The sequence below is a fragment of the Colletotrichum fructicola genome, assembly GCF_000319635.2.
Source record: "Colletotrichum fructicola Nara gc5 chromosome Unknown KSG_Nara_v1_contig07, whole genome shotgun sequence".
In the NCBI taxonomy this organism is placed as follows: Eukaryota; Fungi; Ascomycota; class Sordariomycetes; order Glomerellales; family Glomerellaceae; genus Colletotrichum; species Colletotrichum fructicola.
Genome location: NW_027094057.1, coordinates 4,346,652 through 4,367,614, shown reverse-complemented (window position 1 = coordinate 4,367,614; position 20,963 = coordinate 4,346,652). Strand labels below are relative to the sequence as shown.

The 20,963-nt window shown below is 54.1% G+C and overlaps 7 protein-coding genes across 7 annotated transcripts; 5 read left to right on the top strand and 2 right to left on the bottom strand.

Annotated features, from left to right (window-relative positions):
* Positions 1–174: 174 nt before the first annotated feature.
* On the top strand, positions 175–686 carry smg1 (Small nuclear ribonucleoprotein G; the record flags this gene model as incomplete). Its single annotated transcript, XM_032036454.1, has 4 exons — positions 175–204; positions 354–425; positions 479–553; positions 609–686. The coding sequence occupies 4 exons, from the start codon at positions 175–177 to the stop codon at positions 684–686; spliced, it is 255 nt and encodes an 84-aa protein (XP_031884604.1).
* A 221-nt stretch (positions 687–907) lies between these two features.
* On the bottom strand, positions 908–1,480 carry YCH1-0 (CDC25-like phosphatase YCH1; the record flags this gene model as incomplete). The annotated part of the gene is made up of 2 exons (XM_032036455.1): positions 908–1,086; positions 1,177–1,480. 2 exons carry the CDS (start codon positions 1,478–1,480, stop codon positions 908–910), a joined length of 483 nt encoding a protein of 160 aa, XP_031884603.1.
* Positions 1,481–3,578: 2,098 nt separating this feature from the next.
* lox-0 (L-amino-acid oxidase) lies at positions 3,579–5,766 on the top strand (the record flags this gene model as incomplete). Its single annotated transcript, XM_032036456.1, has 4 exons — positions 3,579–3,945; positions 3,998–5,493; positions 5,549–5,707; positions 5,764–5,766. 4 exons carry the CDS (start codon positions 3,579–3,581, stop codon positions 5,764–5,766), a joined length of 2,025 nt encoding a protein of 674 aa, XP_031884611.1.
* Positions 5,767–6,529: 763 nt separating this feature from the next.
* puuB-2 (Gamma-glutamylputrescine oxidoreductase) lies at positions 6,530–8,027 on the bottom strand (the record flags this gene model as incomplete). Its single annotated transcript, XM_032036457.1, has 4 exons — positions 6,530–6,754; positions 6,807–7,335; positions 7,388–7,733; positions 7,781–8,027. The coding sequence occupies 4 exons, from the start codon at positions 8,025–8,027 to the stop codon at positions 6,530–6,532; spliced, it is 1,347 nt and encodes a 448-aa protein (XP_031884599.1).
* A 5,809-nt stretch (positions 8,028–13,836) lies between these two features.
* On the top strand, positions 13,837–14,366 carry CGGC5_v012960 (uncharacterized protein; the record flags this gene model as incomplete). The annotated part of the gene is made up of 3 exons (XM_066152777.1): positions 13,837–13,941; positions 14,007–14,180; positions 14,274–14,366. 3 exons carry the CDS (start codon positions 13,837–13,839, stop codon positions 14,364–14,366), a joined length of 372 nt encoding a protein of 123 aa, XP_066007951.1.
* A 485-nt stretch (positions 14,367–14,851) lies between these two features.
* hmp-0 (Flavohemoprotein) lies at positions 14,852–16,114 on the top strand (the record flags this gene model as incomplete). Its single annotated transcript, XM_032036458.1, has 1 exon — positions 14,852–16,114. The coding sequence occupies one exon, from the start codon at positions 14,852–14,854 to the stop codon at positions 16,112–16,114; it is 1,263 nt and encodes a 420-aa protein (XP_031884519.1).
* Positions 16,115–20,202: 4,088 nt separating this feature from the next.
* On the top strand, positions 20,203–20,660 carry CGGC5_v012958 (uncharacterized protein; the record flags this gene model as incomplete). Its single annotated transcript, XM_032036459.2, has 2 exons — positions 20,203–20,476; positions 20,527–20,660. 2 exons carry the CDS (start codon positions 20,203–20,205, stop codon positions 20,658–20,660), a joined length of 408 nt encoding a protein of 135 aa, XP_031884518.2.
* Between the last annotated feature and the right edge of the window lie 303 nt (positions 20,661–20,963).

The following is a 20,963-nucleotide window of genomic DNA, read 5'->3' as shown; positions in this document are numbered from 1 at the left end:
GCTTTCTTATCGCCACGTGACCCACCCAAATTTCGACACCGCCCAAGCCAGGCTCCCCTCGGCAGGCTACAGACAGAGCATCGATAGCTTCGTCGCGTCGCAAAGCCCATTTCGCGCCTCGATTGACATCACCCATATCCAAACCATACACACCCCACAGACAGACAGCACAAGATGGCGCCCGCACAGCCCGAGCTGAAGAAGGTACGGAGGCCCATTTTCCTCACGGACATTCCCGAGTCTCCGGACTTGTACGATGTACAACCAGATTAATGGAGAGTGCCTACTTTGGCACCTCCTCTATCGGCTCATCCCCTTCTGTCCTGGATCATGATCGCTAACGTTTATCGCAGTACCTCGACAAGAGACTGTTCGTCCAATTGAACGGCAGCCGCAAGGTTATCGGTGTTCTCCGAGGCTACGATGTGCGACGCTCTTGGTTCTGTCGTTTGGAGTTCCGAGCTAACAAGCTCCATAGGTCTTCCTGAATATTGTTCTGGACGAGGCGGTCGAGGAGAAGGAGGGCGGCGAGAAGGTCAGGCTAGGCATGGTTGTACGTATATCGTATTCTCCGCCAGATTTACCATTTCAATGCTAACCTCACCCAGGTCATCCGCGGCAACTCAGTCGTCATGCTGGAGGCGCTGGAGAGAATTGGTGGCGACGACCGCCAGCAGAGAGGCTAGATTCCCTAACGACTCTATGGTCGACTTCCACGAGATTCTTTTGCGGGGCTTTTACACTTCGGCGTTATGACGGCACAAAAAGATGCATTTGGTTCCAAGACAAAGGGGCGGGGATGAAAGATCGCTAGATACCAGCAAATGTCACATTCAATGCGAACCACCACGACCGCCGCAGCTGCCATTTGACGAACCTCAGATCTCGGGCGTCCATGCGGCAAAACTCACTTGGCAACATCCCAGGCTTTCTCGTCATACCAATCCATCATGCGGCCGCCGTACTTGCGTACCCAGCCCTTGATGCCGCCCTTGAGGATGACGGCCTGCACAGCGGTCTCGCCAACGTCATCAAAGTAATCCTGCAGCCAGTTCGCAGAGCGTGGGCCGCGTCCGTTGCTGCTACCTGTGCAACGGCCTCAGCAGGGGGGAGGGGTCTTTTCGAGTGTGTGGTGTGTGTTGTGGACAGAGACGATTAGAGCGGATTGCTACTCACCGCAATAAAATATAACACGCTTGACACCAGCCTGCTTACACAACTCATGGATGACGGGCCTTGTCTGGTACAGAGTCTGGGCGGGGAAGTTGATCGACGTTGATATCGTCCCGCCCTCCCAATCGTTCCTGCGTACGTCCACAAGCAGAAAGTCGCGGGCCCTATCTTGCCCATCTGCAGCTCTAGCCTCAAGCAACGCCATCACCTCGTCAGCCTCGACTTCCAAAGACTTGGCTTTGGGGGCAGGAAACGCTGCCCACCAAGGCGGGGTCTCCGTCGCAGTTGCACCCGCAGCTTCAGCCATGATTCACTCAGGCGATCCGCCTCGTCGGGTCAGGTCTTGGCTCAGCTGGACAGACAGAGAGAAAGAGATCTCTCCTGCAGCAGTTCCTGCGCCTGCTGTGACGCCCGAGATGCTCACTGGGGGTTGCTTTAAGGGCGCGATCTTGCGGGCGCAGAGTTGCGGGCGTAAGTTACCCCAGAATCTGCGAAGGCAAGTCTGAAAGGGGGTTTGGCGGATGATGTGATTTGAGTTGCAGAGCCGCAAAGCCGTGCTGCAGCAGCTTCTCCTCAGCTCAATCTCCAAATCTCTCGGCACTCTACAGCTGTGGAGAATGCCGCACGGAGACATTTGTCATTCCGGGCCTTCAATTGGCTGCTCATGATGCCATTGAGCCCCAAGACACCTCAGTAACTTTTGACCCTTGCGCCGTCACAACCCTGATGCACTTTAAACACACATTGGCCCCCGAAACTCTGGAAACACCAGACGTAAATGTCATGTTGTTTGTGGTGATGCCTCAACTTCACAACCTCTTCAAGTGAATCGGTCTTTTTTCTTGTCTGCTTGCTTCTTCTTCTTGGACCTTCCAACCAGCTGCCGCCCTGCCCACATGCCGAGACTAATTGACGCATCTCTTATCTCTACCCGTGGGATTCGGGACTGGCTATCTCGACCAATTACATGTTCTTGTGGAGTCCGGCACTCACTCCAGCCTGTTGCCAGTGGCTCCCGTCTCTCTCTTTGCCTGCCGTCCAGCAAGTGCGGCATTTGTGCTTATCTCCCGTCGCCAAAAGCTTCCTTTAGAGGCATTCTTTCTTGTTTCTGGGTCGCGGCTACGTTGTATTTTTGATTAAATATTGACGACCGGGCCGGCTCAGTTGCAGATGGAGCAGATGGGCATATCCATTGACCTCTAGGATCAGCCGTTACCGGAGAGAATCTGCATCCCGCGGTCAATTGCTCGGAGATGTCACAAGTGTCATCTCGGCGTCCTAGCTGGTTTTTGAACACCGAACGACACACATGGGATCCCGTCTGACGGGCTTCTCGCATTTGCGACAGCAGGATGATGCCAAGAGCATTCTCAGGCTTGTTATGGGTGCTTCGTTCGATGATGTGCGCGCCCTATCTAACAAATGGCATCCTTCATGTCTATCAAATCTCACAGGGCGCACACGCGGGACAATTTGTGAATAGCTGACCGTCATCATCATGTAACACTTCTTCTCCAGGTCTCTTTGCAGAATCTCGACGAACTGCTGGTCGCCGCTCATCGGCCTTCTTGCTGACATATACCAACATGTTTGTTTGTCTTATCGCAACGTCTCGGAGAGAGCCGGTGAACCAACACTCCGACCCCAGTTTCTCTCCATCGCACGCCGCTGCGTTCCCACAATGAGCGCCGAAAGGGCGAAAGGGCGCAGACGACAACCCGATACCGATGCCCAAGAAACAACTTTTCCATCCCATGTCCACCTTGTTTCCCCCACTGCGGCACCCGGAGGCCAAGAGGACGGGGACAGATGGGATATCGCCCCGCCACCGGGGTAAAGAAGGGTTAGGAACCGTTCCTATCTTCCCGCCCTGCGCCGCCTCCACAGATAAGACACCGCACCCAATGACTCGGGACCCTCGCGCCCGACGACTGCTTTGTGCAACGTCAAACTACATGGCCACCACATGGTGAGCCGTGGAGCTCCCTGGGAGAATCGACATGGCATTTCCTTCGCACCTGCTTCTTCAGGTAAAGCTGAACGACCGGGAAACTCTCCGATGGGATGGGTTCTTCGTCTGTCCTCAGCGACCCTTGATGATATTTGCTGTAAGCCTGCGAAGCTGCGCAAGCCGACACCGCCTCACGTAACTGTTCGATGACCAATATTGTGATGTTCATGGATCAGGTCACTTCCAAGGCTGTTGGCCGTGGTGGTTCGGCGAGTCTTGCGCGTCGGACAGAGACATCCATAGACCGGTCCCGGCCCGGGCATCTGGATTGACCACATAGCAACCGCAGGTCTATAAAGACCAGCGGGCGTATCACCAACATGAAGGTATCCAGAGACTCTCTCCTCACGCCAATCTCACCTGGACAGCCTCAACTCGGTCCTCTGATCTCGCAATGTCTCGGTGGCTCCTTTCTTTCGTCGCCGGAAGCGCCCTCGCGGCTGCTTCTGGTCTCCCCCTGAAGCTCGAGACTCGTCACGCCGTCACTTCTCGTGTTTCCAACATTCATCTGACAATCGAAGAGCCCGTTGATGGATCCGTCACCTTCACTTACGGATCTTGCCGCGGCGTCTCGCTCGACGATGCTCATCACACCATCGTCAAGTCCGAGGTCCGCGACTCCCAGCGCCTCGTCTGGGTCCTCCCTGAGGATGCTCACTCCGACGGCTGTATCTCCGCTTGGAGCGTTTCTGGCTCCTTGGTTGGCCGAAGTGAGCCTCAGACTCTTCACCACAGCTGGAAGCGTCGTGCTGCCAAGAGATGTAAGTCATAGCCACGACCCTCGATCCCGCTCAAACGCTGACACCAGCCCAGCCATTCACATGAGCAACGAGACTGGCTTCGACACCCTCGGCGCCTGGTTCGAGGGTGTCAACCTGCTCAAGGACAAGGAGCCTGCCGCCGTAGACGTTGACGCCGCCAAGTCTAAGCAGATTGCCATCGTAGGCGCAGGCATGGCGGGACTCATGTCCTACCTCGTCCTGTCTCAAGCTGGCATGACCAACATCAGCATCATCGAGGCCGGTCAGCGCCTCGGCGGTCGTGTGCACACCGAGTACCTCTCCGGCGGGCCCTTCGACTACTCCTACCAGGAGATGGGTCCCATGCGCTTCCCCGAGACCTACGTCGACCCCAAGACCAACGCCACTTACAACATCTCTGACCACCAGCTCGTCTTCCAGCTCGCCGCCGAGATGAACGAGCTTAACAACCACGACAAGAACCTCAGCGTCGACTTCATCCCCTGGATCCAGTCCAACGTCAACGGCTTGTCTTACAAGAACGGCATCAAGCTCGCCAACGGCCTGCCACCTACCCTCACCCAGATCTCCGCCAACTCCTCGCTCGCCGTCGCGACCGTCTACGACGATGCCACCAACGCCCTCTCCGCGGAGGAGGAGAAGTACATGCCCGACAGCGACTTCTCCGTCGCCATGGCGAAGAACATGTACAAGGCCCACGGCGAGTGGGTTCGCAACGGCTTGAATGGCCTGGGCGGCGACACCTGGTCTGAATACGCCTTCATGGTGAACTATCTCAAGGGCTCCCTCAACTCCACCGACGCCCTCGGCATGTACTCCGCTACCTCTTTCTGGGACACCCTCTACGAGGGCATGTACTTCGAGGCCGCGACCTACAGGACCATTGATGGTGGTCTCAGCCGTCTGCCCCTGTCCTTCCACCCCCTCGTTGACGACGTCACCACCATGGACCGCAAGATCGAGCGCGTGCAGTTCACTGAGGACTCCAAGGTCAACCTCCAGTGGCGCAACAACTTCACCGAGAAGACCTTCCAGAACGCCTCCTACGACTACGCGCTGATGGCTGTCCCCTTCTCCATCATCCGCAAGTGGCGCCTCCCCTCCCTGCCCCTGACCATCTCCAACGCCATCAAGGAGCTCCCCTACACCAGCGCTTGCAAGGTCGCCCTCGAGTTCTCCGAGCGCTTCTGGGAGCACTATGAAAACCCCATCGTCGGCGGCTGCAGCACCACCTCCGACATCCCGGGCATCGGCTCCACCTGCTATCCGTCGTACAACATCAACGGCACCGGCAAGGCGACGATGCTCGCCAGCTACATCTCCGGCGACTGGGGCCACCGCTGGGCGTCCGTCTCCGAGGCGGAGCACGTGCAGTACGTCCTCGACGCCATGGTTGAAATTCACGGCGAGAACACCCGCGAGCTGTACACCGGCAACTACAACCGTCGCTGCTGGGTGCTCGACCCCCTCGAGAGCGGCTCCTGGGTCAGCCCCGTTGCTGGCCAGCACCAGCTGTACATTCCCGAGTACTTCAAGACGTACGACAACGTGAGTGACCAGCCCCTTTTTGAAAACCCTTTGACTTGGACTGACACTGCTGCAGATGATCTTCATCGGCGAGCACACCTCGTACACGCACGCCTGGATCTCCTCGGCTCTCGAGTCTGGCATCCGTGGCTCCGTGCAGCTGCTCCTTGAGCTCGGTCTCGTTGATGAGGCCAAGGCCGCTGTCAACAAGTGGATGGCCAGATGGATCGACATTGTAAGTTGGCTAGCCCCTACTCAAACATCCTGTGCCGTAGCTAACATCGCCCTCAGTAATCCGATGTAATGGTAATCAGTGGTGGCAATCACGTCGGATAGGCTAAAATAACACGAGTAATGAGGGGCGTACATACGAGACGTCAGAAACTCGCCGAGGGATGGCGAGAGTTAATTACATAGTGTGACGAACTTATGAATGAAAAGTACATGAACCATCTCATACCCGAAAGATCACGGAATCGTTCTAGAACCAATATGAGTGACATGCACGCTCGCCTTGGCACGAACACTCCAAGGAGTCGAGGTACAATATACAGCAAGGTACAGATATGGAAAAGGACCAAGCACACTCCAAGGAGTAGATGGCCCAGATGCGACGACCCAGTAAACAAAAGACGACAGTCCATAAGCGCCCTGCACGGGAGATCCTTCTCGTTCCACCCACTCCCGCCCCACGAGGCCGTTTTCTGACAGATGCCGTTGGAGATGTCGCCCAGCTTGATGGCTGCGCCCGAATCCTACAATCTCAGCCTTGCAGGCGTAGCTCATGGTCCGATCGATCCACCGAGGGGAACAGGGGTTCGGCCGGACCCGGAAGAGGATGGTTCGGCATCTGCTGATGCGCCGCGTTCATGCAGCGCCTGACCGATCCTTTGAAGAGTTTGTCATTAGCAGCCGCGACTTTGTCATCTGCCCCCCCTGGCAGCCACGCAGGTTCATCTCTTCTCCACAACATGGTAATGTCCGGAATCTGCAAGAGTCGGAAGATCTTCTTACGACAGGGACCAGATCTGGTAGTCAATTCATGCTGAGAATGTGACTATGCAAGAAGTTCGTTTTCGTCTCGCTGGAGTCTGGCTTCGCTCGTCTCAAACAGCCGCGGAACTCCGGACTGGGAGAAGGGCACGCCGTCTCGAACAATCTTTGCCAGCCCCTTGGCCGTTAGGAGAATAAAGGCCATCCCGTGGCCGTTGAACCCTGCGGCGATGTACTGCCCGGGTTTGGACGGGACTGCACCAACGTGGGGCAGCTGGTCATTTGTGTACTGCATCTCGTCAGTTCTCGGTCGAATTGCGACGTGATTGAGAAGCGCTTACCCCCATGATTCCCGTCCAGACTCTGTCAACCTTGGCTCCGCTGTTTTCCCAGCCGTGGAAGTTTCTCTGCATGTAACCATCAAAGTACGTAGCAGCAGGCTCAATCAAAGTTGAGTCGTCCCAGATATTGTACCATTGATCGAGGCGGTTCGGATAGAACTCCGTCCTGCCGCCACCAACGATGATGCTCCCGTCCGGTCGAGTGACTTGGTAGTCGTACAGGCCGGGACCGTGACGAAGGGAGTAGGTCGCAGGAAGATGCGGAGGATGTGTGCCTTCTGGGACGGCCACATGGCTGCAGATCCCCCGAGCTGGGATGATGCGGTCCTTGTACTGGGGAAGCAGCGAGGAGGTGTACGCGTTGGATGCAAAGAGAACGGTTCTGGCTCTAATGGCACCTCTGGGGGTGGTCACCGTCCAGAACCCGTTGTCTTGGGTGTCAGACACTTGGGTGACGGGAGTATGCGTGTGAAGCTGGGCTCCCATGCTGACGGCTTGTGACAGGAGGGACATGACAAACTTGTAGGGCCTGCAAGGGTCAACGTGGTTCTCTCTTGGAGACGTCTCCGACGGGACCATACCAAATAGAGCCGGCCTCAAAAGCGAACGCTGTGGTGGCGTCTTTGACTCCGGAAAACGTCTCGGCTGCCTTGCCCTCGACGGTGTGAACGAGCTTGGCTGTTGGTGATCCTAGCTGAAGCAGCTCATTGATCCCTTCCTTGAACGGCAGGGCGTGCTCATCCTTTCTGAGAACAGCCATGGAGGTGGTCACTCTGAAGTCGCAGTCAATCTTCTTCTCCCTAACGAGATCTCTGACAGCATGGAGGTTGGCAAGCTCAAACGAAGCCATCTCGTCAGCTGCCTCTCGCCCGTACTTCCTAATCAGACCAGGAAGGCCTTGATAGAGGTCGGGTCTTACGTGACCGCCTGGTTGGTGTTAGTGCGGGGCTGCTGCACTGGAGAACGTAACTTACCATTGCGAGCCGTCGCTCCCGAGCAAGCTTGTCTGGCTTCGAGGATGGTAATGGAAGGCCGGGAGGAGTCATCGAGGCCGTCGAGGAGGTAATGGGCTAGAGCTGTCCCTGTGTACCCAGCGCCGATGATGACGATATCCTGCTCTGCTGGCAATGTCTCGGAGCTCTGAAAGCTATCGAGCTCGTGGAGTTGCGATCGCCAGTAAGGCACTGTGGCGTTGGGGACCGGGAACGGAGTCGTTGACATGGTGGAGCTGGATGATGTGATGAGAGATGAGAGGAGTGCGTTAGTGGGAAAGGTTCCGGCTGAACGGAAGCCAATCACGAAGTCTTTAAACGGTCTCGAAGAAATTGCGATTGGCCAAGAAAAAGATGCAAAGTGGCCAGTATCAAACACAAACACTGATGGAGAAGTAGAGGTCCGCAAATGGCTCGAAATGGCAACTTGCAGCTCCGAAAACGCGGGGCGGGTGGCTGTTACCTCCGCAGCGCCTCGGAGCCGACCGCCGGCCACCGGGGCCACTACCTATCCGTGCTATGTACCTAAGCGAGTGCCGGCAGGGAGGAAGGAGCGCCCCCCCAGAACTCGATGCATGGCGACTTCCATCCGGTAAAGTAAGTGCTTTAGTGCACCTGTCAAGTTTCACCATCTCAACTTCAACTTCAACTTCAACCATCCATCTACACTCTTTTTCAACGTCGACCATGATTCTTCTGTTCAATCTCCACTCAAGTCAGACCCTTGCTTTGCGAGTGCCTGACTCGCGGCATCGTCAGATTCGCTCTCTTCTGCCACGCTAATATCGTTCGCTTATTGCGGAGAGATGGCCTTCAATCACGCTACCGCCTAAACACCATCGCCGGCCCCTGTCCTTGCACCTGTCACTGTGTCGTACCCATTCCTTTGGGTTCATGATGCATGAACGTTAGACACGTGAAGCTGTCAAACTGTCATCTCCGGTGGCAAACTCCCAGCCACGAGGCTCTGGGGTGCTTCGGCGTGGGGTTATCGCGACACGTGCTACGACTTGCAAGGGAATCAACAGGACGCCTGGTTTCAAGTGAACCTTCTTCACCGCCTTGGTTTGTCGGTGAACTTTTCCTTGGAATGATGGCAGGAGGAGCGTTTCCATTTCCCTCGGAGATCCAGTCCGACTCCGGCGATCCTCGACCACCATGTCTTCTGATACCCATCGCACGCCCTGGGAGTCTGGGACCACACCGCGTTTACGCTTCTTCTTGTTCAAGAGGAACCGGTCTCCGCTCATCGAACCATCCAGCTGGAACACAACTGTGCTGTCCTCTCGCCACCGACATCTTATCCGATCCGATAACGAGTGCTCCCTTGGAAGCGAGTCATGATCGAAGGGCAGAATTTCGACGCACATTACTATTCGAATGGGAGAGATTCTCGCGAAGGGTTCGGCATTCTGAGCTGCCACTAAGTACATCCAGCAATTACCGGCGTTTCTGACTGAGATGATTCGACATCGGATAGCGACCTTTCCGATAGCCGCCGAGACAAGCCTTTGGTGTGTTGCCAGCTCTCCAACGGCAGCTTCTCCAACATACTGCCACTCAGACCAGATCTCCTTGAGACTCTGTCGCTTTGAGATACGATGCTGCTTATGGTCCTTCCGAGTAGCAGCAACCGATGTAAGTCACAGTGTTTCCTAAAACGGGCCAGTAGTGCAACCTTTTTCCCGTTTTGGGACGGCACACGTCAAGGATGCAAGGAACACCGGCCACTGCCGACATTGACAACCCAGAGAAACCCCACGTTCATTGCCTGAATGGTCGGTTAGCTGCCGAAAGTCGCCTCCCGCATTTAGGGTGTTGGAAGTGGGACAGGCCTTCAACAACTTCATTGTCACGCAGTGCAGCCATCGTCCCCTTCCAACGACCGCTGTTCAACTTCATCTCAACACACGAGACGCGTTCGTACTGCCAATAACGCTCATACAGAGTTATTTAGTGTAATAACGTGCTCGCGGCCCCTGGTACCCCCATCCAGGCCGCTCCGATTCCCCCCGAGGTTACTTGCTGCCAGACAGCATTTTTCGTCAGCAGCACCAAGGGATCAACCACAGTGGGCTCCTCCAAAGCAGGCTCGGACCAAATCGAAAGGCCGATGGCAGATCACAAGCGATAAATAGATGCGGCGGAGCCATCTGCAAGGCACGGATGCCAGCATGACGTGCTTTCGATTGTTCGTATTGTTCGTGCACGAGTGCCTCAGCCCTGGGCACGTTGAATCCACTTCAATGATCAACAAGTGTGCACGGGCACGCTGCCCCGGCCTTTCAGTTGGAAAATTTCATGCATGATTTACATTTCTGCTGAAGACAAGTGCTTGAATGATGGATCTTGACCTTGGGCTGACAGCGGGTACGAGCTCAGGATTCCGTATGCGGCCCCGTGGGCCGACGTTGCAATATCTATTGGAATCGACGGACGCAAGATATATCTGGTTGATTGATCACATTTCTTTTCGAGAGTGTCCCACGCGAAAAGTACGGAGGCCGGACGTCCCGGGGGTCGTTCGCCCAGTTCTTCAGATTCGTTCAGCCAGGTTCGTGGAACGGTGGAGCGGGTCGGCATCGTCGGGCCCGGAGAAATCGGCCGAACGGAGGCGCTGAACCGATAGCCGGAGGTTTGACGGCATGCGATTCATTCTGTATCTGTGTGAGGTACAACACTCCTTCTTTACGACCGCACGGTCGGGCGCCACGAGCAAATCTGAGCGAGACACTAAGCTCTTGCAGGCATGGGATAAGACGTCACGAGAACGAAGGCGCGCGGATGTCCTTCCAGGATCCAAGACACAAGACAGGCTTATTTGCAGTCCAAATCATGCGGAATGTTTTGGCGATGGTCTGGCTATCGTCATCGACTCAAGAAAATTGGCAGACTGGATATGAAGTTGGCATGGCCATCGCTTTGGAATCAAGACTACGGAATTCGGTCTCGTATACAGTTCCGAGAGATGTGGGCTCTCAAGCTGTGCAGACAACGCGGCTATCTTGTCGCGCGGCTCAAAGATTAGCCCGAAGGGCTAGAAAAGCTCCATGCAAGCTTCGAATGTTAGCTTGGTGGCGAGTATGAGCTGTGTGCCTTGCCATCCGCTTCAGGCTCGCGAACTGGATGGATACGTTTGCCTCTTGTTGGCGGTGGCCGCCGAAGATCTCTCCGCGAGAAGCGAAATGTGGGCTTTGGAGGACCATGCCAATGTCAGTACACACCTCAGGACGTCGAGGAAAATCTCAGCCGAGGCAATATCACCTATGATCTAGGGTCGAAGAGGCAGGTATCTGCATGCTCCTAAAGTCAGCATTAGCGGGAGTCGCTGTTGCAGTCTTCCAGTAGCCTCCTCCACAGTCGGCCCCACGACATCAACGGTCCCGTCCATGCAGATGCCGGTGCGGGCTCGACAGTATCCGTACTTCCCTGGAGTTGGGACTTCATGATGGGTCCGGTCTGCCGACGAACCATCAAGTCGTTGGCGACATGTTGATGCCTGGCATGTGGAGGTCGTGCAGGATACGGTCCGATACGTGAGCAGCCCTCGTCTCGCTTGACGATTGACTGAGCAAACATGTTTCATGAGCGACGGATCCTGACGAAGTTGGCAGAGATTTTCAATGGTGTCGGCTCGTCAAATGCTTGCCTGCTCGGCATTGACAGGAAAATGGTGACCAGGTCCAGTCAAGGCTACATACATACCGTTAGTGGCTTTGCCGGGGAGAAATCCGTGGTGCCTTCACATTGCTTTTTCTAAGCGTAACATCGTGGGGGCCATGTGGCTTTAGAACCTGGTTTGATGTTGGGAGTCCAAGCGGCTCCAGACCGTAACCGAAAAGTTTGCCTGTCAAATATCAAATGGCGAACGGGCTTCCCTTTCTTCTTTCCAAGCAGAAGGTGTGTGGCAGAGTCGACGAAACAGGCATGGTTGTCAGCGAGAGACCATGTTTGCTTGTCATCGCAGGTCGCCGCTGCCGCCCATGTGCAACACGACGCACAGCGTAGCTCGGCTGGTATCCCAGCAATGCACTGCGACCCGGCAAAATGGAATAATTGGCATGGACCCGAAATTGATCAAAACCTTGGTCACACTTGCATTGCATCAAGTCTCATCTTCGAGGGCTGCAAAAAGCAATCTAACGGCCGCCACAACGCTGAAGAGCGCCTCGCGTTGATGGGCTGGTGGCGTTGACGCATATGCAACGAGCAAACATTTTCTTCTTTGCTTGAGCTAGCAAAGGGGAAAGCACCTCGGAAACGACATGTCATTTTGGACATTTTGAAGAGAAGCCTTTGCGAGTTAGTGCGCCTCGGTTGATTGAGAGCGGTGGTTGGACTTGGGCGCCCGCTAAACCATTCGGAACCTCGCCTACGAGGCGCTACTCCTGAGATGGTCGGTCATCCACCGACCACCGAGAATCCTCGGCTTCGAAGACGATGCGCCATGTTTGCATACGACGCGTGGAGAGAAGCGTCTTATTGCAATGTTTGCGTATCATTTGACACCTGTCACAAATGATGAAAGAGAGGGGGCCGTTCGAGTCTTGCATATCAAGGCCCCCACCCAAAAATCTCGTCTGTTGGTTGGTCCATCGAGATCTTCTCAAGATCTCCATCATTGGAGCTGAAGAGTGGACTTGGCCGGTGGAGGTCACATTGACAATCTGACAATCGCGTGTAGAGAGGACCTTGATCCGCTGAGGGCTGCCAGTTCAAGCCCGGGCAACCAGGCCACCGTCAGGGGGATCATGCGGGGTGATTCGGGGGCGGTCGATGAGCTTTACAATGCAAACCCCGGGGAATCCCGACTTGGGCGCCGGCGACAGGTGATGGCGCTGAACTCTCGTCACCATGGTGTACCGAAGATGAAAGCGACGGAGATGAGGCTGGAAGATCGTGGCGTGACGAAACACTGCAAAAAGTGTCTCGACTTACGGGCTCTGTCCAGAGACCCGGTGTTGGAAACCACTGTGGCCAATGCAGGACCCAACAAACTCTTTCCACCGACCAGTGCTGCATTTCTCTAGCAGAACCAAGCGAACACACAGCATGGATGTCTCTTCGCACATCGCTCGTGCATCAAGTACTTTGTACGAGCAAGTCGGTAATGGATGGAACATTAAGACCAATCCACCCGATCCTTCGGGCTCAAGTTGAAACTCAGGGAAGAAAGGGTGTGTTATTGCAACTCCACCACGTTGTTGGTGAAAGAGTCAGCAAAAGTCTGTTTCTGATGGGCTGTTTGCCGAAGTCGCAATTGAGCGGCAATCTCTGAGATGGGATTCGAGTCGAGCATCATCGCATCCAATACCCGTTTCCAAGATCTGAACGGATACTCATCCCCAATTCAGTGGGCAGAAAATGAACCAGAAAAACACGGCTCGCAGACTTTTACCCGGTCGGAATTGGGGTCTGAACATCCGCCGAACTTCCAACTGAAGGAAAGTCACAGTGTCTGTGGCTCTTTTACCTCCGACCCCCGGCTGAGTCTCACTCGTCGTTTTCTCTCTGCGTCTTCCCCCAGCAGCTGCAGTACAGAGCCGATGCGTGCTGCAAGCTGCACAGCGTTTTCATGGATTAATATTGAGATAATTGGGCGCGCCGTGGGCCCCAAGTTAGGCAATCCGGAAGCCGCAAATCTCATCATACGAGTTTGCAATTGCAACTCGGCAATTCCCTGCTGTGGCGTGTTGTTTTCTCCACTGGACATCGCGTGTCACTGACGTCTGTTAGGGACAAGGGACTAACAAGGGGACCACACAAACCTCTTCCAGCCGCCTCCATCACCGCCCGGGGTTTCCTGTCCGATGGCTCAAAATTTTCTCTGCTCCAACCTCCGGCCAGCGCGCAGGATTGACGCGATGCGAATGGACCAGTGAGAACTGACAGATGGACTGAGCAATACCCACGCCCGGCTATGGCCTCCACGAGCCCAATTCTTTTCACCCTTCGTGTTCGATCGCGGCTCCATTGATGTTGCTGCAAGTCACAGCAGACTCCATCCGCAATCATCCCCTTCCTCTCGACCGCCGACGATGAGCTTGACCAAAGACCGTTGCAAGCGTGCCTACTGGATATCCACCGTTAACCCGCCTCTTAGCGCACTTCTAGAAGGGGTGCTCCCGACCAACACCGCCTCGGTATGCTCGGCAGCTCACGGGCGGTGTCCCACTGGAGAGGCTTCGGGGTCATGCTCAGGGTCCAGTCGGCATCCTTGCTGGCGTCTCTTAGCCCTCCTGCGGACCCCTGGTCTCCTGGGACGCTCCTGGGACCCCGGGGCCTTGTACCACCGACCCAGACAGGGCTGACTCTCAACCGCTCTTCGGTTCATCGCGAACCACCGTTTGCCATTGGCGCTGTTCATGGGCAACTGTCAACGGTACGTATGTACAAGCTGCCTTCTCCATGGGCCTCTCACCCTTGGATCCATGCATGGGGGGCCCCTTGAGCTGTCTTCTAATGAGGAGCCCAGCTTTCTTTTTACACTACGGCATACAAATCATACGATGTATATCCATCGAGACGGCGGTGCCTGATTCGAAGCCTGCAAGCCGCGAGGACTTGAACACACGCGGGCCTGCGAGTGCGAGACGAAGGGGACGAGGGGGAGGGGTGAGCCCGGGCGACCTTCCATGAGGTCGGAGCGGTTCTACGGAAACCCAACTGAGACCGCATCTGAGAGAGAGGTTATATATCTTTCGTGGGCGTCCCGAGTCCAGCGCTCTCAAGAGAGTGGCTGCGTGCTTGTTGTTCCAAACCCTTGGATCCGGCTCTTCTTCTATTTGGGATTTCTACCATTGTCTGTGCCATTTTTTGATACCCCCTTCCCATCCGCACCCCTGTTCACGTCGGCGGCCCCAGAGATCCATACTCCATCCCATCTCATCCCGTCCTCCTAGATTTACAAGCAAGCAGCCGCAAGGCTTCCCTTTTTTTGTTCGAGGAACACCGACGATCAGCTGAGGATTCGAACTTCATCTTCAGCGAACTGGGAATCCCGACACCACAAGCTTTTCCTTTCGCCTGATATTCCGTCACACAGTCACAGTCATGGCCTTGACATACAAGCAGTCACAACTGGTCAGGGGGACCATTCCCGCCCTCCGTGAGCACGGAGAGACCATCACATCCATCTTCTATGCCAACATGCTGCGCGCTCACCCGGAGCTTCACGACCACTTCAACAAAGTCAATCAGGCCAACGGTCGTCAACCACGCGCCTTGACGGGCGTTATCCTCGCTTTTGCTTCCAACCTCAACCACATCAGCGAGCTCATTCCCAAGCTCGAGCGCATGTGCAACAAGCACTGCTCGCTCGGAATCCAACCCGAACATTATGACATTGTCGGCAAGTACCTCATTCAGGCCTTCGGTCAAGTCCTCGGCCCAGCCATGACGCCTGAGATTCGTGAGGCTTGGACAAAGGCCTACTGGATTCTTGCCAAGATGCTCATCGGCCGTGAGGCCCAAATGTACCGCGAGTTTGACGACGACAAGTGGAAGGGATGGCGCAAGTTCCGCATCGAGCGGAAGGTTGCCGAGACGGACGACATCTTCTCCTTCTACATGGTCCCAGTAGACGGCAAGCGTCTCCCAGACTTCTATCCTGGCCAGTACACCTCCCTCCGCTCGACGATCCCGGGCCTCGGACACCTGCAGTCCCGCCAGTACTCTCTCAGCGACTCTCCTCGCCCCGACTACTACCGCATCACCGTTAAGCGTGATCAAGGTGTCAAGGTCGGCAAGGGCCAGGCCGTCTTCAACCTCAACCCGGGCGTCTTCTCGAACTTTCTCATCGACGAGAAGAAGCCTGGCGACATTGTGGAGTTGACACATCCCACAGGCGACTTCTTCTTCGACACGCACGCTGCCGGAACTCTTCCCGTTGTCCTTATCTCTGCCGGTGTTGGTGTCACGCCGCTGATGTCTATCTGCAACACCATCATTGAGCGTCAGGCCGTCCGCCCCATCTCATGGATTCACTGCTCGGCGCGCAACGCCCCCTTTGAGGAGCACATCCGCAAGATTGCCTACAGCCGCGCCAACTTCATCACCAAGTTCTTCCGCTCCCAGATTGCCGATGTCGAGGACGACGATTCACTGTCTTCGTCAAGCGACTTTGGCCTTCGCATGGACCTTGCTCGGATAGATCCTGCAGAGCTCTACCTCGGCCACGGTGGTGCCGAGTACTATATTTGCGGTCCCGAGATATTCATGGTTGAGATGTCTCAATACCTGCTTGATCGGGGAGTTGATCCCGCTAGAGTCAAGTTCGAGAGGTTCACTACCGGCGACTTGGAGATGAAGCACTAAAGGCGTAAAAGCGTTGGCTACACAGTTGCACCTTGGCTCACTGTGCATTTGATTTAACGGGAGAACGGAACAGGACACTGAGGATTTTGGTTCAATGAACGTGGCGGAGTTTCAAGAGTTGAGAAACGGTCTATCTGGGAAACGGTTCAATGTTTAAGCGGCCACATTAATGTCTGGTCAGTTAAGGGAAGACACGGAGGATGGGTGGTATCCATTGATTTTGAAGTATCTGGAACGGAAGGGTCAATCAAGCGTGCTCGTTTGCGCTGTAGAGAAAAAGAATCTTCTTGCCCTCCACTGCCGCTACTCACCTACGATTGACTCCAAACGCTGCGAAAGCGGACTTGTCAAACGCCGGCATGGCTGTTGCCTATTCGCCGCACAGCAGTGTGCAAAGATGTGATCGAAAGCGAGTGCTTTGGTGCCGATTCAACACCAACAATCGTTCTCTATCTAGCAAATATTCGACATCATACGAGAAAAACTGGATTGGGCGCCGCATAATGCAACCGCCTGACTCGTCCACTATTTATTGACGCCTCTGACCCCCCCAGAGTTCTCTACGGGGTACCTAAACTGGGGGCTTTTGGGGCGGAGAAGAGCTGGGGTTTTGTCCTCCGGTGGGCTTCGGAATTCCCATTGCAACCTGGGTCTTACACACACATATCGCACTCGATTTTTATATCCACGCAACTCATCACGAACGTCTTCCGTTGGTTGGGGGGTTGGTTTTCGTCCACAACATCCCATGATTGCGTCCGACGTCGCTCCGCAAGCGAGAAGGCTTGATGGAGTCTGGCCGATGCGCAGCAAAATGCGATCTCACGCTTCCCCTTGCCTTTCCCATCGGGATCGGGATTTCGATCAAATGCGCCGAACACGTACGGATACACACGCACACAACGCAGCGGCATAAAAGGAGCAAAAACGCTTTGCCGGGTAACCTCCGTGATGACGAGTGAGCATTGCTACCTAGCGTGAGGCACAGCCTACCACAAGCGAAAGTCTCCCCTTACTATTGATGTCTGTCCCCTGCGAGATCGTGGGTCAAGTTACTATCGGACTTCACAGAGAAAAGTCGGATTCCCTTCTCTCGACTGTCCCGTTCTGCGGCAGCCTCTGCGGCGCGGGCTTGACTCGCTAGGAAGAACCCGCCCATCGAGACTGATCATCGACGATGACGCCAGCTTTTTCATGTGTCCTCTGCAGGCTCCCCTCGCTCCCGATGCTGCTCATTTTGTTGCCCTGCAGCGGGACCTAGAGCTAGTGCAGTGCTGGGAATCCGCAATCCGCTCCGTCGGCAAAGACCAACGGCTATGCCGCCGTTTGAATCTTCAACGGCGTCCGTGCCAACCATACTAGATCCCGCTCGCCCGCTGGAAAGGAGCCCGCAACAGATTATCTCCTCATATTAAATCCTCCTCAAAATTCTGCTCTCATCTGCCGGTACTTGGGAGAGTTTTCTCACAGCCAGGGGGGAAACAACAAAGGAGAACAAATACCAAGGAAAAATCCCTCTCGCTTGATTAGACTTTGGGAGTGCACATGGCGGTCAAGAGGAGAAGAATTCCCCGGTGATGTCGCAGTAAATGAAGAAAACGTCAACTGCCAAGGAAACCTTCCAAAGTGAAGGAAGGGGGTGTTGTGTTAGACCGCAGGGGCAGAGGAAACAAGTCCCAGCAAACTCAACTCAGGAGCCAGTTCCGGACACCGCCTGCCTGCTCTAGGGTCTTCGTCCACCCATGCGTGTTATCCGAGACCTCATATAGGGAAACATTCGCCGCGGGACGACGGGTTCGTCGGAAGACAGGTTGCTCAACAAGGTGTTGTTTCCGGTAGCATTGCGGCCTAGGGGGGCTGCTGTCGCTGTCGCAAAACAGAACACGCGCGCGCTGAGCTGAGCCTCCGTATTGGGGGTGTGTCGTCGGTGACTGACCCTGAAAAAACCAACCCCCGGCCGCATCAGATGCTCGTCAGGCGCCGACACGACGCTGCAGGGGCTCTTGGAAAAGGGCACTGCAAGGAGCATTTTTTGTTTCTTCTTTTGGTTCGCGCACTGTTATGCGAGTCGGAATAATGGCATGTTTATCGGCAGTGCGTTTCCTTATTTGTGATTTGCGATCAAAGTTTCTTTTTTGTGTTGTCAGAGGTTGAGGTCGAGAGAGCCCAAGTCGCTGGCGTTTCGGTCGGCAGTTGGGAGGCTCGGTGTAACCCTTCGGCTGGATTAGTGAACTGCGCAACGTGGCGTCGCTGCAACGTGAAGTCGGAGCTGTCACTTTGACAAGCACACCTCACCGCTCATGATGAAAGTGTATTTCGTCATGAGAAAAAGAAAATCACGGGACCAGGGAGTCGAGCATTCCGAGCGTCTCGGGTTATTGATGCTTGGCATGCTGCTGGGCTTGGGGGCCTTGCTGGATGATGTATTTGATACAGCCCAAAAGACTGAAGCCAACAAACTAGGCAGAAATTCACTAACGACTTGTATGTTACCTCTAACTTGTCATATTTGAGCCAGTGCGAAGTTGACGTCTTCTAATAAGTACTTCGATCTAACACTCTACGGGTCCACATGTATCCTACAAAGGCAGGATGCCGACTACCTGAGACGCCAAAGCATGATGACTCCTGTTGACCATGTCCCTTCAATTTGAGCGTCAGAGCTCTGTTTATTCTACGTCATCTTGCCGATACAGACGGAAGATCATATGGTGGCACGGCATTGGTTCGCCGCACTAATGTCCATCGGGTGTCTGTTAGGAATTTTAGATCTCCATAGCCAAGTGTGGTTGAAAAGGGATATAGACCTGCAAACATATCTAACTCGTAGGAAAACTAAAACTAAACATTGTCGTATGACCTTTGTCACCAATGTATTCTGTTCAGGTCCATGTTCTTTTGCCTTGACTCAAGTAACACAATCCAAAAAGCCATATCCTACTTTTATACCTTACCCGTTGGCGAAAGCTATCGACTCTCAGCCAAATATCAAGCCCTATCAGCTCCAAGCAGTGACCTTTGGGCAACATTTCTTTATGACTGATACAATTGGCCAAAATAAGTTTTGGATATTGAAAGACACTTACTAGATTATTACTAAAGTCAAAATTTGTGGGACTTGAGTCCTTGACCTTTGTGTGAAAATAACAGAACCTCAGAGTCAGAAACCAGCCATTCTCGTTGTGGTATTGCGTGTAAAAATGAAAGATATTGGAATGAACGAGTTTCTGCCATGGCAACTGAGGGCAATGTGCGACAAAGCGAAAGAAATTATCGGTGCTGAAGAACAACCCCAAGAACCGAGACGGTAGGATTTGGGGACTCATAGCCGTAGTAAGTACTGACATAAGACGGCTTTAGCGAGTGTGGAAGCACGACACGAGCTACTCAAATCAGAGCATCAAGGGCTGGTCAGCAATAATCCTCCTCCATCCTGTTCAAAGTTGAGGTTCGGCCGTGCAAAGATCATTGGCTGACTGCTTCTTATATCTAAACTGACTGTCAACAGATCCAATTGGTCAGATTTTCCGGTAGTTCACCGGTGCTACTATGAGGCACAGTTGCGGCCTAGAAAGGAATACGATGAAGGATTCGTATGAAGGCCTACGCCGTAATGGCTTTCCCACTGCCAAGCAATTGGGGCTTACTGCACACCGCCGGGGAAGAATACGAATGGTAGGTAAGAAATAAAGTCTGACTAGCAAAAAGACACTACTTTTGGAAGTAGAGCTGCATGTCTTTGTTTTGCAGGACGGAACGATCGGCCCACACGGGTATGCCTTCTGATTTGACCATGTTGCACCACACAAGCTCTGTGAAACGCAAACACATGGACTGCTACGATGACATGGCGTTTAGTCCGTCATTGACGCCAGTGTAAGGCGCTCTCTGATCCTAAAGCTGAAAATACGAATGTAACGTCGCGCTGGTGCGTAAGAGCAGGATTGCGGTCATCATGACCATTCATAAAAGCCTCTCTCCCTAGCTCTACATTGTCTGTGTTGTTATTCAAATCCAGACTTCCGACTTAGCTCTCGACTTACCTTCGATCGAATCCCAATCATCCATCTCAAATCTGATACCCAATGATGTTTTCCACCAAGCACCTTCTCTCCCTCATCGCTGTCGGCCTTCATGCTGGAATCGCTGCTTGCGAAGAATACGGCTCCTGGCATGTCCAGATCAACCTCTCTGGCGGGGCTCAAGGTCACAGACTGGGAGAGCTTCATGCTGTTCACTCAAGCACACCGAACGAGGAAAGCTACGCAAGATGGCTCTACGACCCCGCGGTGGGATACACTGTCTACACGGCCGAGGACCCTACCTTGAACAACACTTGGGTCGACAGCGTTGGTGTCCATAGTAGGTATACCCTAAGCCAGACAAACTTCACGAAGCTTACAGTATTGCAGCATTTGAGATCCAGCAGGAGGTTCTCGGCGTTCCCTTGAAGGGTTCTGGGCCGATCGAAATCTTTTTCAACACCAACGGGAACGGTAGAAGCGCCTTTGGAAATGCTACCATCCCCTCCCAATTGGACAACTGAGATCTTGATGTGTTGACAGTTCCGAATTCAAAAATGAGTAAAACACGGTCTCGCAGAGTGGCAGGTGATTAAGAAATTACGAAAATATTCAAGGAGCATGGAAGAGTATTCGAAACACGTAATTTTATGCGTAGTAGTAATAGGTCTCGAAATAGAAAAGAATTGGCCTAAGAGATTTCACAAGCAATATCGTCAGTACATTTGGAGACTCATAGGGTCAGATTATCAAATATTTTGTCATGCGAAAGTCGTTAGTATCGCGACATCTGGCAGACCGCAGAGAAGCACTCGTAGCGGGTTTAT